A 19419-nucleotide genomic window follows, 5' to 3' on the forward strand; every position below is an offset into this window, starting at 1 on the left:
TGGGGCGGGGGCTTGGGTTGGAGGAAACCAATCTGCAGTCTTTCCCTGGTCACTCCCGAGGCTCCCAAACTGGGCATCGGTAAGGCTCTCTGTTCTCTCTGGCTGCTGCCTTCTAGCCTTTGTCTGCTTAGGTGCCTCTAACTAAAAAGGTGAAATAATTCTTTCGTTCATCTTTTTCTGCTAACAAATATACGTAGACATTTCTTTTTATTTATTGATTCAGAGAGGAAGGGAAAGGGGGGAAGACACATCCATGATGAGAATCATTAATTGGCTGCCTCCTGCCTGGGGATCGAGCCCACAACCAGAATTGAACCTGGGACCTTTCAGTCTGCAGACCTATGCTCTAGCCACCGAGCCAAGCCAGCTCGGGCTACCTAAAGATTAACTTAAACAACTGCTAAGGGGGGCTCTGAGGCAGTGTGCTGGTAGCAGAAAGAGCTCTGGATTGGGAGGCCTGGACCCAAGTAGTTGTATGACCTTGGCCAATGACCTAACACCATTTTATCCCCTCCTCCAGACCTTGCCTCTTATAGTAAGGAGGCCCATGTAGGTGGCCTCCTCAAAAATTATACAGGATGTTTTGTGACTTTTCTGCGCTCCCAGGTTAACAAGGGTGTTTAGAATGAGAACAGGGAGATGCAGGATAAATCCCCGGGTCAAGAGCTCCCGCACCATCTGTACGCTGCACACATCTCACGGAGCCCCTTGCTTCAAACCAGGAAGCTTGCTAGGAATGACTCCACTCCCTTTCAAGTCTTCAAGACCCCATCTTTAGGCTGCATCCTTCGTCCCTTCAAGGCAGCCTGGGGGTGGTGTGGAGGGCGGGAGAGTGCCCCACTTTCCCCTTTCATAGATATTCAGAGAATTAACTGGACACAGTACATCTCGTTTAAGTTAGGAGATGTACCATTTTTTTTTTTTTTTTTTTAAAGAAAATCATCCAGCAGGTGCGGCTCAGTGGTTGAGTGTCAGGAAGTCACGGTTCAATTCCTAGGTTGTGGGCATAATCCCATGTAGGGCGTGAGGGAGGCAGCCAATCGGTGATTCTCCCTCACTATTGATATTTCTGTCTCTCTCTCCCTTCTCTGAAATCAATGAAAATATATTAAAAAAGAAATTGGTGGAAACCACTCAATATTTCATAACCTAGGTTTACACAGCATGAACCTAGGCAAACACTCCTTGGCCTTTTTCTTCCTTGTAAAAGAAAGTTGGGTAACACCATCTCCAGACCCATTCCTGGTCAAACTTTGGCTGTTCATAGCATCTTCATAGAGACTTTACTCATGTGAATCTCATACTAGGATGACACAATGTAGTCTTCATTTAACAAAAGTGGAAAATGACATGCAAGTCAGGAAACTGCCCAAAGTTCTACAGACAGACGAGGAGGAGGAGATAGAGCAAGCAGGCATCCCTCGGGCATTGCTCTCCACTTCCTTTCCTTGCATCCTTTTGGGCTGACAAAGTAATACTCAGATAAAATCTGTACCCATTTAATTAAATGTTTATTCAATGAAAGTATGTATAAAAACTTACAAATCTTAGAACTCAACTATACATGAAATAGGATGGTGGGGTGGTCAGTTTTAACATATACGTACAGCATAGCTATTGTTCTTCCCTCTCCCCTTCGGTCCTTATTTCTGGCTCCTGTTTTGTCCCAAGGAAAGACTAATGGATCAATTCTACTGTTCTCAGGCCAACAGGGGAAACTTCAGGTGTTAAAAAAAAAAATCAGACACTAAATATCAAAGTCATGTTTTTCTCCCCAAACAGTAATTAGGTTTTTTTGGTCCCGATTTCTCTTTGCCATTTTAGATGTTTTCAATGAGTGTTGCCAGTAAGCTATTTAGCATTAATTTAAAAAACCCTTAAGGCTCCCATGTTCTGCTCACAGCTTCCCCGATAAGATCCTGTATCCTTTTCCTGTGGTAGACACACTGATTTAAAAACAGCAGGTTGGTGCTAAAACCAATTTACCACTGGCAACCACTAGAATGGCATGGCAACTCTATTCAGAAAGCCCATCGACAGAACAGTACTTTCAATCTCATTTTTAAAAACAACACGTTTATCAAAAATGAAAATACAGTACTCCGTTGTTCCACTTTGAAAGAAGCCAGCAGTTAGATAAGGCATGTGCATTAATTCACCTGTTTGTAGCAAGGATCACATGTGTTCTCTTACAAACACACAAGCTCACAGCTTGTCATGTTTTATCGAAAAATTAAGATTGCCATCACATTATTACTTTTTATTTTTCTCCCTGTGTTTTGTTCAAGTAGGTTTCTTAACTAATGATTTTCCTTGACTGGACATAATCTCAGAGAATGCATTCTGAAAGGAGACACCTGGAGGAGGCATAGTAAGAGTGTTCTCTGGGGGTTAAGGTTTTCCACACTGAGGTTTTGCATAGTAAAGGGCCCAGCTGTGTCTCCGAGAAGCATGCTGCATTTCCTGACATTGTTTTTCTGAGAAGGAAGACGCCACCCAGGGAAGGCCATAATCGAAGCTTACCAAATTGCATTCTGGTTGTTTGGTTTTGTTAAATACCCTTCATTAGTTCCACGCAAGTAGGCTTTTAAAATAATCTAAGACTCAAAACCCATTGGAGTTTATAAGTACTACTGGCTATTATCTTTCCAATGTCCCCTGAACGGAGGCGAAGTGTTCCAGGTTTATAATGCACAGAGCCTTACGGGGGAGTGGGAGGAGGGGCTGGGGCCGAGGGCGGGGAGAGGGAGAGGGACCCGGGACCTCTCTGTATCATGCCATGGACAACGACAGTTCGGAATGGGGAAAGGGAAGGAAGACAGTCTTTTGTAAAAAAAAAAAAAAAAAAAGACAGTTTAAAAAAGACAAGTAACATTCAGTCTAACAGCACGGTTTCCTGCTCCTTTTTGATGCTCGCTAGCACGGGGTGGTCGGGGTCCGTGCCTTCCGAGTCCGCGCTGCTCAGGAGGACGGACCGCCCGTCGTCCAGGGCGAAGACGTCCGAGTTCTGGCTCTGGCAGGAGTGCTTGACCACCTCGTTGGGGGTGGAGAAGGTCTTGTCGCACAGGTTGCACTTGTAGGGCTTGTTGGCCTGCACCAGCATGTTGTCCATCTGGCTGCCCTCCTCGAACGTGCAGAGCTCCAGCGTCTGCTTGTCCACCATGGTGTAGGTGTCGATGCTCTGGTTGAGGCACACGTGCCGGGCGGCCTGGTTGGCCCGGCAGAAGCTCTTGTCGCAGGTGCTGCACTTGAAGGGCTTGCCCGTGTGGATGTACATGTGCTCCCGCCAGTGGCTCTTCTGGATGAACTTGCGGCCGCAGATGGTGCACTCGTACTTGCGCCTCTTGACCTCCCGCTCCTGGTCCGCCTGCTCCAGGTTGTCGATGTCCGCGATGTCCGAGGGCGGCGGCGTGTCCGAGTGCGGCTGGCCGTCGATGACGGGCGAGTCGGAGATGTGCTGCAGCTCGCTGTCGCTGATCATCCCGGCCTCGGGCGCCTCCAGGGTGTCCTTCCCCAGGTCCGCCGCGGTGCTGCAGAGCGACAGGGGCCCGCGGCCCTCGCCGGGCGGGCCGGCCGCGAAGGGCACCCCGGTGTGGATCTGCAGGTGCTCCCGCAGGCTGCTGCGCAGGGTGAAGCGCCGGCCGCACAGGTGGCAGGCGTAGTACTTGGGGAAGCTGCCGTTCCTCTTCATGATGCTGGGCTTCACGTGGGCGATGGTGAGGGACGTGGGCTGCTCGTCGGAGGAAGAGGCTTCCAGGTTGGCCTCCTCCCCGGCGGCGGGCGGAGGGACAGGGGTGGAGACGAGTTCTGGAGACAGGGAGGTCTGCAGGGGGTCCGAGGGAGTCATGTGTGTCCGGTTCACCTGGGGCAGATTGGAAGTCAGCTGGGAGAGCGGCGTGGCTTCGGGCACCTGCTCCTGGCTCGCCCTGGAGGGCTGGGGCCGGGGATCTCGCCCCAGCTTCTCGGGCACCGGGGCAATCTTGGTGGCCTGCCTCAGCTGGTGGTCCGCGATCTGAATGCCGTACAAGGAGGAGGCCAGCGGGAACACTTGTTCAGGGTGCGAGAAGGCCCCCTGGCTGGCCAGGCTGGCCTCCTGGATGAGCGGGTAAGCGTGCAGGAACTTGATGCCCTGCTCCAGGCGGACGGGGTCGATGAGCTGGGGCGCCATCTTCCCGGTGTACATCAGGTGCAGGAGGTAGCTGAAGATGTCCGGCTGGATGTCGGATGGTTTCAGACGGACACACTCACTGGAAGAAAGAGACAAGTAAAGGTCCGTCAGTCAATGTCAGTAACCGTCTCCAATGGTAACATAAAGACTGAGGGAAAAACCAGCACTTTTTAAAAAATGAATGAACCATGAACATTTCCCATTTCTTACTGTCATGAAATGGAATGCTCAAGAAGATAACGGGACTCCATATAACTTAATTAGATTAGGAACAGAGAAAAATACAATAAATATATCTTAAAGGACTGAGAATTCATGTTAAACAAATGTGATAGCCTGACTCACAGTCTTGAAGCAGTCTTTCTCCTAGTGATTTATGTCAAGTGTATCAAATCAAATTTGTTTTATGGAGAGGATCCTTCACTTCCTGTGGCCCAATAATGGTTAGGAACCAGTGACCTGAATACCCTTTGCTCTAAGTCTAGGATTCTGTATGGATCCAAGGTCATCCAGCGTTCAACAGGAGACCTTTTTAAAGTAAATCAAACAATCTACATGATTTTAAAAATTTCTTCATTTGTACAATGACATGGGGAGCTGGACTAGTAAGAGCAAGTGGCTCAGAGCAAGGCAACAAAAGTGAGAGAAAGACAAAGCCCAATTCTGTCCGCAACTCTCTGATCTACGTCCAGCTAGACGATGACGGAGCCGAAGGCCAGCCACGGCCCAGCTCCAGCGCAGTAGGGTCACCTTCCCAGTGCTCCGAGGCTGCACTCAAGGGTGGTTTCTGAGCCCTGGCCAGGGGAGCTCAGCTGGTTAGAATGTTGTTCTGATACTCCCAGGTTGCAGGTTCAATTCCCGGTCAGGGCACATGCAAGAATCAGCAAATGAATGCATAAATAAATGGGACCACAAATCTCTCTCTTAAAAAAAAAAAAAAAAGGTGGTTCCAGGACAACCCAGTTCCTTATCAAATATCATCGTCATTGTCGTCATCATCATCATCATCATCATTGGAACTGCAGCTGGGCTTTCCAGGCATTATTTCACATAAGTGCCGTTAACTCTCATATTACAGTTAAGGGACCCAGGCTCAAAGGAATGCATGCCTTGCTAAGCATCACAGACTTATTAAGTGGTAAAACTGGGAATTAAATCTGGGTCTAATTCCAAAGCCATGATACCAAGATTCCTTAGAGCATTCAAATAATCCTGTGTACAAACAAACAAAGCAATCCTGTGTAGATGAGGCAGATATGATCATTCCTTTTAGGCATGGAAACTGAGGGTTCAAAAGTTAAGTAATCTACAGGAGGGACCTACTGCAGATGTGGAATTTTAGTGTTTGCATCGCCCTGAAAAGGCAGCCTGAGTGAAGCTGCAATAGTCAGAGATCCTCAAGAGCTCTTCCCGGACCATCAGCAGCGACAGTCCTACAGCATCATTAGAAATCAGGGAGGTACAGCTCTATGTATCATGGGGCACGTGCTGTCAGCCTGAGTGTATATACTCCATAGACAATGCATTTTCGGCTCCAAAGACACCTTCCTTAAGTGCTTTTAGGTTTTATAGTCATTTTTTAAAATTTTGCGAATAATTTCCTTTTCTTCTAAGTAATTTTTTTATTTTTCAATTACAGTTGACACACATTATATTAGTTTCAGGTGTACAATCCAGTGATTAGACATTACATAACTAAGTGGTCATCCCAATCTCATGCCCATTGGACATCATACATAGCTATTAGAATATTATTGACTATACTATTCCCTATGCTGTACTTGACATTCCCATGACTATTCTGTAGCTACTAATTTGTACTCCTTAATCCCCTCAACCTTTTTCACCCAGACCCCAATGCCCTTCTATCTAGCAACCATAAAATGTTCTGTGTCTGTGCATGTTTCTGTTTTGCTTATTTTGTTTTTCATATTCAATTGCCGATAGATATTTATTGCCATTTTATTATTCATATTTTTTATCTTTTTCTTAAAGAAGACCCTTTGCTATTTCATGTAATATTGGTTTGGTGTTGGTGAACTCCTTCAGCTTTTTCTTGTCTGGGAAGCTCTTTGTCTGCTCTTCAATTCTAACTAACAGCCTTGCTGGGTAGATTAATCTTGGTTGTAGGTCCTTATTTTTCATCACTTTGAATATTTCTCGCCACTCCCTTCTGGCCTGCGAAGTTTCTGCTGAAAAATCAGCTTACAGTCTTATGGGAACTCCTTGTAGGTAACTTCTTTTCTCTTGCTGCTTTTAATATTCTCTCGTTCTTTAACCTTTGGCAATTTAATTATGATGTGTCCTGGTGTTGGCCTTTTTCGGTTCATTTTGTTTGGGATGCTCTGAACTTATGTCTTTTTCCTTCACCAGGTTAGGGAAGTGTTCTGTCATTATTTTTTCAAATAGGTTTTCAATATTTTGCTCTTTCTCATCTCCTTCGGCACCCCCCATGATACAAATGTTGGGATACTTGAAGTTGTCCCAGAGGCTCTTTACACAACTCTCATTTTTTTGGTTCCTTTTGTTATTCTGATTGGTGTTTTTTGCTTCCTTATATTCCAAATTGCTGATTTGACTCTTTAAAAAAAAATTTTTTAAGGAGAGAGAAACATCAACATTGATTGCTGCCTCCTAACACCCCTGTTGGAGATGGAGCCCACAACCCAGGCACGTGCCTTGACTGGAAGGAAATCAAACTGGCAACCTCTTGTGCATGGGTCCAGCTCAACCACCGAGTCACACAGGCCGGGCTGCTGAATTTGATTCTTGACTTCATCTTCTTTACTGTTGGTTCCCTGTAAATTATTCATTTCAGTTAGTGTATTCTTCATTTCTGACTGGTTCTGTTTTATGATTTCCATATCCTTTTTTATGCTGTTGAAATTCTAAGTTCCTTGAGCATCCTTAAAACTATTGATTTGAACTCTGTATGTTCTATTTAATTTAATTATTTTTGGTGTATCCCCCCCCCCCCCCCCCCCCCCCGGAACCTGTTCGTCTCCTCATTTTGGAAGTTTCCATGTGTTTGTTTCTACGTGTTAGAGTTGCTATGTCTCCAGAGTTGGTAGAATGGCCGTGTATATAATAGTAGGTATTCTGTAAGGTCAAGTTGCATAGCCTCCTTGATCACCCAAGCTGGGCACTCAAGGAGGGCTCCCCATCCCCTCGTGGGCTGTGTACACCCTCCTGTTGTAGTTGAGCCTTGATTGCTCTTGGCACGTCAATGGGAGGGATTTACTTCCCAGGCCGGTCAGCTGCAAGGACTGGATTCAACCACCAACCACCATAGAGGAGACCACCCCACAGAGCAGGACTTCCTTCAGCAGGCTCTGGTGCCCGTCGAGTCTGCCCCTTGAGTGTGCCACTGTGGAAGTGGTTGGGTGGAGATGCTTCAACGTGGCTTGAAGCTGCCCACTGGGTGCCCTGGCTGTGGGGCTTCCCAGGAGGTATAGGCCAAGGTCAGCTGCTGCCTGTTCCACCCAGAGCCTCCCAGCATGAGCTACAAAGAGATCTGCAGATGGCTACTGGGCTTGGAGGTGCCCAGGAGGGGCCAAACTGAGAACCAAAGTCAGCTGCTGCTAGTGCCAGGCCTGGGACCACTCAGGCCAAATTCTGCTTAGTTGAGATTTTAGGCACATCTGAAGTGTAAGGCAAGGGAAGCCACTGTGTGGAAAAACTGAAAAACGGTGTGAGTGGACCGCAAAGTTGGGTAGGGCAGGGCTAACAGCCTTAGCCAGGTTAAGGGAGACTCAGCTATGGTGCCCACCTGCCAGCTCCTGGGGGAAGGGCTCAGAAAAGGAAGGATAGCTCTGCCACACTGCCACCGGGGAGCACGCAGCCCTCCGCTCTCACCCTGACCCCATGTGTCCCTGCAGCCTTTCGAGCTGCTGCCCCAGCACTGGAGCCCAGGAGTCCGAGTAAGTCCATGCACGGGCCCCTTAAGAAGAACACCTGAGACTCCAGCAGCCTCTGCCTTCCTCAGCCTCAATTCCTGCTGGTTTCACAGCCAGGGGTTCCGGGGACTTCTCTTCCTGGCACTGGAACCCTGGCTGGGAGGCCTGGTGTGAGGCTGGAGGTTGTTGCTCCACAGCGGAGACCTCTGTCGCTGAGATATCCAGCCACACACGAGTGTGGGACCAGCCAGGTCCTTGTCTCCGCCCTTCCTACCAGCCTCGATGTGGCTTCCTTAAATCCTTAGTCATGGGAGTCCTATCAGCTAGATTTCAGGTGGTTCTAAATGATGGTGGTTCTGTAGTTTAGTCGTTAAGTTTTGATGTGGTTGAGGATTACCGCATTTACCTGTGCTGTCATCTTGACCAGATACAATAATTTTTATTACACCACTTCTTACTATAATTCTTTTTGGCTTCTTTGGGTGTTTTATCTTATTAACAAATAGTTTCCAATATGCTAAACTGTTAACAGTATACTCAGCACTTCTAAATTAAATTTTTATTCTATTAAAAAAAGAGGAAAAATGACTTTAATAGGAATTTGAGACAGAGAAGATTTGAATAATTGTTGTATTACGTTTCAAGATGAATGCACACAAATAATCATATGAGAAATATCTGACTACAAAGTGTGGAAGCCAAAGAATAAAGAATAAGCATAACACTAGCATCTCTTGAAAGTATAAAGGGGAAGAGTTACATGACTATTAAAAAAAAAATAGAAATACACACACACACACACACACACAGATCTTTCATATCTTTACTTGGCCTCTTTTCATAATCCATTTAAATTATTTACAGTCCTTTAAATAGGAACGAAGATACGGATAGTCTTCTCATTAAGCACAGGGTGAGTGACTGCCAGCCACTCTGCATTATTATGACATATTTGGATGCCTTCGGAAAGCTCAGCATTCAGAATCGGGCTTCAGAGTCAAATACTTTCATAATGTAAACAGTCAACCCTAACCTGAAGATATGACCAAGGCCACGCAGAGAATGGTGAGCTGGGAAACCACAGGCCCTGAGGGGTAAAAACCAGCCCCACAAGATATTGGGCACCTCTTGTTCTGCCCAGACAGAACATTCCTCCAGGCAGAAGGAGGGCTTCGAGTTAGTGAGCCCTCTGCCTCCCCAGGAAAGAAAAGTAAGAGACAAAATCCGAAACTGGGACTCTGATTTCCAGCATCCATGAGAGGTACCAAGCAGAGGTCCTTTTAATAAAAGCTCTGTTGTAAGTTCCGTAACTTCCCCTCAGTTGTTATTGTGTAGGGTGTCCTCTGTCTACAGCCTGTGAATGGGGGTGAGTGGACAGTACACATCTCAAACTTTAAAGAGCTATCTGAGACGACACATTTTCCACTTTGCTCAGGAGTGTTTTGTGTGGAAACAATGTGAGTCTCTGATGGCAAAGGAGAAGTGGGGCTGAGGAGACCAGTTTGGGGCCCCAAGAGTGGTGAGAAACCGCCAGGACTAGGAAGGGAGGTCCCGGGCGGTTACTGCCAGGGTCCAGTGCGGTTTCCAGACACAAACTTATCTTGGTTTCTTCATTATAATTTTTTCCCCTTAAAGCAGAATCACATATAGACACACAGACACATAGAGAAGTTGTTTTGAGACAATGCAGCCACCTTTATCCTTGACTGCTTCCCTCCCAGGCAATACCACTCGGCTCCTCTGGGAAGAACACAGCCTCCACAATACAATCTCACCCAGTGGCCTGGCTGGCACATGTCTGTCTGATAGGACACTTTTGTGTAGGAAAAACAGCTTTAGCAAAGCTACGAGCTTTCCTTGTAAACTTTCAGTCACTTAAAATTTCATTTCTTCCTTCACATTCCAGTATCCTAAGATGGGCTTAAAGAAGTTTGAGAAGAAAGAATGTCAAATGTTAGACACTGTCAGAAGCTGTACTCATTAGCAAGGCATGTCTCCATTGAGAGCTGCAAGCCTGCAGTGCTGCATGATTTAAAGCCAGCACAGCGACACCTAGCGGCAACTACAGACAAAACTCTAAGCCGGGGGTGGGAAGGCCTGGCCCAGCCAAGGCATTGGGGGTGAGTTACGATAGCAGGCTAACCGACGATAGCAGGCTAATTTTTAAGTTTACCATTTTGTATGGCCCGAGAATGATGATGTTACAAATATTCAAATGACCCGTGGCGGAAAAAGGGTTCCCCACCCCTGCCAAGTGAAAAAATGCTCTCAGACTCTCTCTAAGCAGCCGCGCAGCAGTTCTTAGCGGCCTGAGAAAAAGGGACTGGTTTTCACCCAGTAATGCCTTGTTCCAACGAGGTGGGAGGTGGGCGAGGCTGCTGTGCGTGCCCCCTCTGGTGCAGTGACACACACCAGAGCTTAAATGCGAGATTCCTATTGGCACAGATACCATATCCCCTTGTTGGAAAGTCCTTTACTGACTGCCAACACTGAAGGTAGGTTTTTCTTGCATCTATTTAAAACTCATTACATTGTATCCTTCTACTCCCCCAGAATAGCTAGGTGTGATTCTTTGTGGTGGGACTTCTAAGCGCACATTGGCCGGAGGTCAGTAAGTGAAGCAGGTCTGACAGTCAAGTAAAAGGGAGCATCCTTAGGGTCACAAGGTAAACATCAAGTGCTACTATGTACCAATGCCTAAACCATACACTTCCACATTAAAAAGGTTTGTAAACCCGGCCTCTGCCCCCAAGAGTCATACACATGAGGAGGGGAGGCAAGTACATGGACAGCAAAGGGGCGATGGACAGACCTTACAAACGGTGCTGTGATGTGAGAGAGAGAGCCAGCTTTTGATCCTTCCGGTTCACGAGGTTAGGGGAGGGGCGCAGAGAGGTGAGCTGGGAGTGGGGGGTGGGCAGCGGGTCAGGTGAAGGGTGGGTATCCCACTAGGTGCAGTTGGAGGTGAGGTGGGAAGGCCAGGCTTCAGGCCTGTGGGGTTTGGAAGCCAGAAGGTTATTTTGGCATGCAGTGGAGACCCTCTAGGTTTTCAATCACAGCTAGTGGATTTCTGATCAAAGGCACACTTACACGGAAAGCAAGGTTCAGAATACTGAGCAGATACTAACTGGAGATGATTAGTAAATGGAAGTGAACAGGGGAAGGGGAGGACTACTATGGAAGGTATTTTGAAGAAACCCTGATTGGAAACTAAGATTTTTAATTATGGGTCTCTCAAAGATAAAAAAAATGGGGAAACCAAGAGGAACCTCGGGCAAGGCTTAATTTTGTTTTAGATATGCTAAGTGACATAAAAGGAGGAAATGCAGTTGTAATTGCCAGCAGGCAGCCTGGGGCCTTGGGAAATAAAGATCAAGGTCAGAGCTGGAAACTGGTTTTGGGCAGAGGTGAGATCCAGGAGACCAGGGAGCACCCGAGAGAACTGCACACAGAAAGGAAGAGCCCCAGAACAACGCTCACCCCGACTCACAGAGGGCAGAAAGCAGGGGCTCAGCGCGACCGAGTGCAGAGGAAGAAGCTGAGGAGGGAGGAAGACAGCAGCTGCCGGGGCTGCCAGGACACGGACCACAGAGACAGGGAGCGGAGGCTCTGAGGAAGAGGTGACCTTTGAGGGATGACTCGAGTGGAGCGACGATTTCAGGGGAGCGATGTGGCTGAGACCACAGGGCCCGCGGGGAGGAAGGTGTGGGCTGAGCCGGCACAAGAGGCCGTGGATCACCGGGAGGGAGCACTTCTGTGGTCTCAGAGCAGAGCGCACCGTTCCTCAGGCAGACGGCGTGTCAGGAAGCACTGGCCCGTCACACACTGGGGGCTCAGACGTGTAAAATCACAAGCTCAGGTTAAAACCTAAGGGATGGGACCTGGGGGCTTGAGGTCGGGAGGAAGAGCCTTTTCCTTAAACACCGAGGGGCCCTCTTCTCCAAGACAGAAGAGATGGGGTGAAAAAAACAAGGAAACGTACTGAGCTTGAGACATTTTAAAAGAGAAAAGGAGGAAACTGAATGCCATCAAGCTTCTCATTAGAGGAGACGAGGTAAATCCTGGAGGCTGGGAGCTGATCGGATTAGAGAGAGATTAACGAGGTCGGGCAGCAGCCGGCTTCCTAGGGGGGCTGTGATCTGTCTGTGATCTGTACCGTGCAGGTGACACTGGCGAGGGTCCCCGGAGCGGCTGCTTTGGCCTCAAAGGCCCATGACTCCCAAGTGCTCCCGGAAGGCTGGGTTTCGAAGAAATGGGCTTAGAAAACAAGTTGTAACCAAGAAGGAAGGGTGAGGGGGAAAGTGGGAGCCCAGGAGCCCGGGGACAGGGAGGAGACCCGCGGTCCCGCTGAGGGCCGAGAGCAGGCTCAGCGGGCAGCGGGCCACGAAGGCCAGTCTGCAGTCATTCCATTATCACAACCACGTTAGTTACCTGGTCTGATGGACAAACAACATCTTAAAGTAATTGGAGAATGAAGCAAGAACTGATTTGTGTGCCTTGAAGTACACATCGCCGATGGCAACCGTGCAGTCACACAGGAAACCAAACTCTCGCTGAGCGTTTAACTGTTGCAGGAGAATAAGTCCATGGTTGGCCAAATCCATTTTTTAAAAAATCTGCAAAGCAAACAATGTGTTTTAAGAAAGATGATTCACAAGAATGAGTCCCTACAGTCACCAATAGTAAAGAGCACAGGTCACATGCCGGGCGCTGCTGAGAACGGTCCCTACGTCCATTCCTGCAGTCTCCCAGCAGCCCTCGGGGTCGCTGTCATCACCCCCAATGGGAGGCGGCACTGGGGGGTCAGGGGGAGCGGGATTTGCCCAAGTTCACAAAGGCAGTTTAAGAGGAGCCAGGAAATTAAGTCTGCCCTCCGGACAGCAAGCATCCCTAGGCCATTCAGTCCTTTAGTTTAGGATTCCAAATGCAAATTTTAATGATCTCCTTGCAGATGCATTGAGGTGCTGGGTGGGGCCACAGCAGGGCGGGGTTTTCCAGCCGCTGCCGCGAGTAAGAAGCCGGGTGGGTGCTCACCCTTCTTTCTGTGGAGGAGGAAACGGGCTTCGAGGTGTAGGCCACGGAGCCGGAAGGCAGGAGCAGGCAGGAGCGCCGGTATTTAAATCTGAGTGTCCTGGCGCCAGATTCTAAGATCTTCATTCCCCACGGGGCGCCCTAGCAATGACCACGGACAGCAGAACCCACTCTAGAGGAGCTGGTTCATCAGAGCTGTGGCCGGCTCCTCCTCACAGGCAAACGGCATTTATAAAAGCCCACGACACACAGGTCAGCATTGTGTTTAACAGAATACCTAAGGCGAGAAAGATCCTTTCTCCGATTGGACCAAGGGGAGATGTCCGCTTTCTATTCAACAAGGGCCTGGACGTCTGGAGCGTGCAACAGAGCAAGCAAGGAACGAAAAGGCGTTCAGACAAGAAAAGGAAAATAAACTCTGTTTGCAGGTGACATGATTGTTACTTGAGAAACCCCATGGAATGTACCAAAACTCCTAGGACTAATACCTGAGTTTGGCAATGCCACAGGATACCATCAAACAAGCATAAAAATCAACTAATTCTACATGCTAACTTTGAACCTGTGGACCCTGAAATTAGAAATATTCCATTTACAATCACTAAAAAAAAAAGAAAAAAGAAATACAACACATAAATCTAATAACATAAGTCTTGTTTGAAAACTACACAATGCTCATGAAAGAAATAAAAAAAAGATCTAAATAAATGGAGACTGTATTTACAGTTAGGTAGACTCATCATAGTAAAAATATCAGTGTTTTCTCAAAGTGGTATATAGATTTGATAACCAATTTTATTTTTAAAAATATTTTTATTGATTTCAGAGAGGAAGGGAGAGGGAGAGAGCGCTAGAAACATCAATGATGAGAGCAAATCATTGATCGGCTGCCTCCTGTATGTCCCAACTAGAGATCGAGCCTGCAACCTGGGCATTCGCCCTTGACCGGAATGGAACTGGGAACCCTCCAGTCCACAGACTGATTCTCCATCCACTTAGCCAAACTGGCTAGGGCTTAATACAATTCTTATGAGAATCCAAATAAGATTTTTTTTTTCCCCGAAGACTGATTGGTTTTATTAAGTGATTCATGAATTAAGCAGCACCTCCATCAGCAATTAGAGAGATACTCTCCAGTAAGTGTTTTTTGTAGACATAGTGATCTAAGATGCACAGGTAAAGGCAAAGGAACTACCTTGTTTCCCCGAAAATAAGACAGTGTCTTATATTAAAACTCTTTGCACTCCCTGAGAGGGACATCAGAATTCTAGCATATCACTCGGATGTCCCCTCTCAGGGGACATTGCAGTTTATTAGTGATTACGGGGAATTGAGTTATTTCAACGCAACTTTTTGAGACATGCATGATTCCACTGAGCAATCGGTGCATTTCATCTCAGGACGTATTATTATATAAGCTACAGTGCTCAAGGTTGTGTGGTATCGGTGGAGGGATAAGCACACAGATCAGTGGATCAGAAGAGAGAACTCAGAAGCAGACCCACACAAAGATGCACAATTGTTCATAAAGGCACAAAAGCAATGCCATGGAGGAAGAATGGGAGAATAATCCTTTCAACAAATGGTCCTGAATCCGCTGAACTTCCATAGCAAAAGGGGGAGGTGGGAGAGGAAGAAGCTTGACCTGAGACTAACCTAATATAAAAATTAACTCTAAGTGGTGTGGCTGGTGTAGATCAGCTGTTGGGCATTGACCCAGGAACCAAGAGGTCACGGGTCAGGGCATAGACCCAGTTTGCGGGCTAGAGCCCATGTGGGGGGCCTGCGGGAGGCAGCCGATCAATATTTCACATTGATGTTTCCCTCTATCCCTTTCCCAACCTCTCCCTAAAAAAGTCAATAAAAACATTTAAAGAAGCCCTAGCCAGTTTGGCTCAGTGGATAGAGCACTGGCCTGTGGACTGAAGGGTTCCTGGTTTAATTCTGGTCAAGGGCACATACCTGGGTTGCAGGCTCGGTCCCCAGGGGGAGGCGTGCAGGAGGCAGCCCATGAATGATTGACGAATGATTCTCTCTCATCATTGATGCCCCCCCACTTCCTCTCTGAAATCAATAAAAATATATTTTAAAAGAATCTAAAAACCATATTAAAAATAATCTAGGTAACTCAAAGTGGATCAAAGATTCACATTTAAGACACCAAAGTATAGCTTTTGAAAAAAAAAAAAAAAAAAAGGATAAAACCTTAGAGATCTATGGTTAGATACAGGATTTTTTTTTTAATATATATTTTATTAATTTTTTTTTACAGAGAGGAAGGGCGAGGGATAAAGAGTTAGAAACATCGATGAGAGAGAAACATCAACCAGCTGCCTCCTGCACACCCCCTATTGGGGATGCGCCCGCAACCAAGATACATGCCCTTGACCGAATCGAACCTGGGACTTTTCAGTCTGAGCAAAACCAGTTAGGGCTAGATATAGGATTTTTATACTTATCAACAAAAATACAATCCATAAAAGGAGAAATTGATAAATTAGACTTTATTAAAATTAAAAACTTTCATTCTGAAAAAAATCCCTGTTAAGGAAATTAAAAAAAAAAAAAAAAAGCTAAAGACCAAGAGGAAAAATTTGAAAGCCTTTGCAAACTAGCCCTTTGATAAAGAATTAGTCTCAAAAATATATAAAGAATTCTTAAAATTCAACAGTAAAAAATGAATTGAGTTAGAAAGCGGGCAATAGATTTAAAGAGACTTTGCACCAAAGAGGATGTACAGAAGGCAAATAAATGCAAGAGAAGCCGTTAAACACATTAGGGATCCAGAAAGCAAATTAAAACCACACGAGACTTCACTACCTACCTATCAGGACGGCCAAAATACAAAACAGTGCCAGCACCAAGTGCTGGCAAGGATGCTGATAAAGGACTGCTCAAACACTGCTGGTGGGATGCACACTCTGGAGGGCAGTTAGCAGTTCCTGAAACACTAAATATGTAAACACCAACTACCCAGCAGTTACACTCATGGACATTTATTCCAGAGGAATGAAGACTTTCGCTCACACAAAAAACCCCACATGGATACACACAGCAGCTTTCTTCTTAATAGATAAAAACCAGAAATCATTGAGATGTCCTTTGATGGGTGAATAAAGTATGGTATGCCCATACAACAACAGCTATTCAGCCATAAGGAGAAATGAACTACAGATACACACATGAGTGGAAAAGCCAATCCCAGTAGGTTATATACTGAACAATTCCACTTATACAGTGGTGCCTCACACAACGAACTTAATTCGTTCCAGGAGCAAGCTTGTTATGCGAAAAGTTCGTTATGTGAAACGCGTTTTCCCATAACAATACATGTTAAAAAAAATAATTCGTTCTGTAGCATAAAATATGCTAAGATGACATAAAAAAAGATAAATTTTTTGTTATTATTTTTATTTAGATACATCTAAAAACATAATTTTTTTTTTTTAAAAAAAACACACATTTTTTTAATTTTAAGACAGACTAAGTAGAGTCTACCGAATCTTGCACATCTTCATCCATTTTCTGCTTTTTGGCCGATGGTTTCATGAAAAACCTGTCCAAAGTCGTTTGTTTTTCTCTTTTCTCCAACATCTGCCAGAAATAACGGACAAGAGTATCGGAGTAAAGATCGTTGATCCTTGACCGCAAAGCGGTCGTGGAAGCTCGGGCGACTTCGTTGTGTGAAACGAAGTTCGTTGTATGAATCATGAAATGAAGTTCGTTGTGTGCAGCGTTCACTGTGCGAGGCGTTCTTTATGCGAGGCACCACTGTATAACCTTCTTGAAAATGACAGTAATGAACAGATTGGTAGCAGAGGGGTGAGGGGAGGAGGGATCCCATGTGACAGAAATGTTCGGTAGCTCAGCTGTGTCAATGTCAACATCCTGGCTGTGATGCTGTACTACAGTATTGCAAGAAGTTTCCATTGGTGGAAAAAATGGTAAAGGGCATATGGAGTTCCACTATCATTTCTTGCAATTGCATATAAATCTATAGTTATCACAAAATAAAAAATTTAATTTATAAAAAAGCCCAACACATAAAAATTAGCCAGATTAAAAAAAAATAGATAAGTTCAGAATTATGGAAGCTACTGTGGAGAATGCATTACCAAAAAAACTTAAAAAAAAAAATATATATATATATATATAATTGATTTCAGAGAGGAAGGAAGAGAGAATCATTGATTGGCTGCTTTCTGCATGCCCCACCCACACTGGGAATCGAGCCCCCAACCTGGGCATTGAGCCTGGGCATGTGCCTTGGCCGGGCATCGAACTGTGACATCCTGGTTCATAGGTTGATGCTCAGCCATTGAGCCATGCCTGCTGGGCTAAAGCAAAAACTGACCCAGAGCAATTCTGACTCAACAGGTTAACTCCCCACTCTCCTTCCTGTGCTGGGGATGAGCTGAGAGATTCAGAAACTAACAGAAAATAAACGAATCAGGCGAAATACTACTTTAAGAGACGGATCAGGTCACAAAGCAAGACTCCAGGAGGCCGAGTTTTGTGTTTTCTTCCAAGAACTGGATCCACGTGGCAGTAATTTGAGTATAAAGACCTAGATTGCAGCCTCACTGACGTGCGGCCATGGATGGTATGGGTCAGGACCCGGCTCCCCAGTGCCCTCTGTGTGTGTCAGAGGAGCTGAGAGCTCCGATAAGGAAGGGGAGCAGAAAAGGCCGGGGTTCCTGATGGAGGCAGAGATGGTGCCAGCTGACCTGGATCACAAAGAAACGCCACCCAACCCAACCTCCGCCAGGATATAGCTTTAGAGGTTTGTCTTCAAGGCTGTGCCCTGAAAAGTGCCAGAACATCTCCTTTGCCATCTTACTAACCTACTTTCTCTACAAAAAAAACTATCTCCTAAGAGCGAACTGTGATGAGCTGCTTGTCACGTGCTCTGGTCTCACCCCGACGATCTGCGTTTAGGCAGCTCAGGCGTCACCTCCAGGGACAGGAGCTTCCACTGCAGAACGCCCTGCTGTCATTCCCTCGCAAACACACCGCGAGGGTGCTGTCCTTCACGGGGGGCTCACTGGTACCCATCCATTTCCTTGTGCTATTCATTTAGTTTCACATGAACGTATTTGAGCTTTTTGAGGTATTGCTCCCCACATTTTTTCAATGAGGACATAGGCTAAAATTGGGAGTAGCTTGCTCAAGATTATAGAATCCATAAGTGCAAATGGTCCATTTGATGGGTCAGAGCATACAACTGCAAATGTGTTTGTTTAAAATGAATGAGAAATAGTCTTGTGATTGCTGCTTTTAAGGATATGTATTTGTTATAAGAGATCCAAATATTATGGACACTTAAAATGTGGGAGCTGTCTATCCACCCCATCATTTCCCCAAACTCTGGTGAACACCAGACATAATTTTTTGGCTCCGTGGATAGAGCCAAAGGTCCCGGGTTCGATTCTGGTCAAGGGCACCTTGCCTGTAGTCTCCTCCCTGGCCTGGGCCCTGGGCCCTGGGCCCTGATCAGGGTTCATGCAGGAGGCAACCAATTGGTGTGTTTTTCTCACGTCGATGTTTCTCTCTGTCTTTCCCTCTCTCTTCTACTCTCCCTAAAAATCAATGGAAAAATATCGAGTGAAGATTAACAAAAAACACACAAAATAAAATACAACAATAAATTAGGTTGCTTTTTTTTTTCTTGCAGAGCTTTAAAATCCTTTGCATACAAGGAAAACGAGCCCTTTGTTACAGCTGTTACTAATATTTTTCTCTTCCGATTTTGTTTTATAGAGGTTTTTGACATATATACTTTCGTTTTAATGGTATCCAACTTATCAGTATTTTATAGCATTTTCAGGTTTTGTATTAACAAATATATATCATCTCCTTGGACACAGCAAAATGTACGGCTCCCTCTCTTCCCCTGAACTAACGTACGTATTTTATCCAGATCATAAGAAGGAAGCCATGACTGCACTGTGGAATGTTTCTTCTCTAAGGGAGTGTGCTGGTTATTTTAGTGTTTCAGTTTTGGAACCTCCAGGAGAGGAAACACACTGACATGCCTTCCAAACACAGAGGGAAGAACACCAGACTGTACAGGAGTCTCCCTTGGGGAAGGGAAACAAATGAAAGGAGGAAAAAGAGAGGGACAGTCACATGTTCACAGCTCACATGGGGAAAATCCCACACAGATCAATGTTTAAAAACCTTATTGGAGACATTAAAAAGTCTTTCTTAGGAAGAAAAACAACAACCCTAGAGGCTTACAGTTGTGAATATCCTGAGATAAAGGGATGAGAGGCAGGAGGGAGCAGAGGTGGGAGGAGGGAGGGGAGAGAGGGAAGAGGGGGG

The 19419-nt window shown here is 46.0% G+C and overlaps 1 protein-coding gene across 4 annotated transcripts in view; it reads right to left on the minus strand.

The window, feature by feature from the left end:
• Positions 1-1488: 1488 nt before the first annotated feature.
• ZBTB2 (zinc finger and BTB domain containing 2) overlaps positions 1489-19419 on the minus strand; it is a 28336-nt gene continuing 10405 nt past the window's right edge. For 2 of the 4 annotated variants that reach the window (XM_084890190.1, XM_084890191.1), the window contains exons 2-3: positions 12496-12680; positions 1489-4247 (exon numbers count right to left, since the gene is read on the minus strand). In XM_084890190.1, coding sequence (XP_084746316.1) covers positions 2876-4247; positions 12496-12668 — 1545 coding nt within the window. In that variant the 5' untranslated portion in view covers positions 12669-12680 and the 3' untranslated portion in view covers positions 1489-2875. The remainder of the gene's footprint in view (positions 4248-12495; positions 12681-19419) is intronic. The other 2 variants (XM_084890192.1, XM_084890193.1) reach the window with 1 other exon arrangement.

The sequence above is a fragment of the Pipistrellus hanaki genome (genome assembly GCF_964339955.1).
Source record: "Pipistrellus hanaki genome assembly, chromosome: 7".
In the NCBI taxonomy this organism is placed as follows: domain Eukaryota; kingdom Metazoa; phylum Chordata; class Mammalia; order Chiroptera; family Vespertilionidae; genus Pipistrellus; species Pipistrellus hanaki.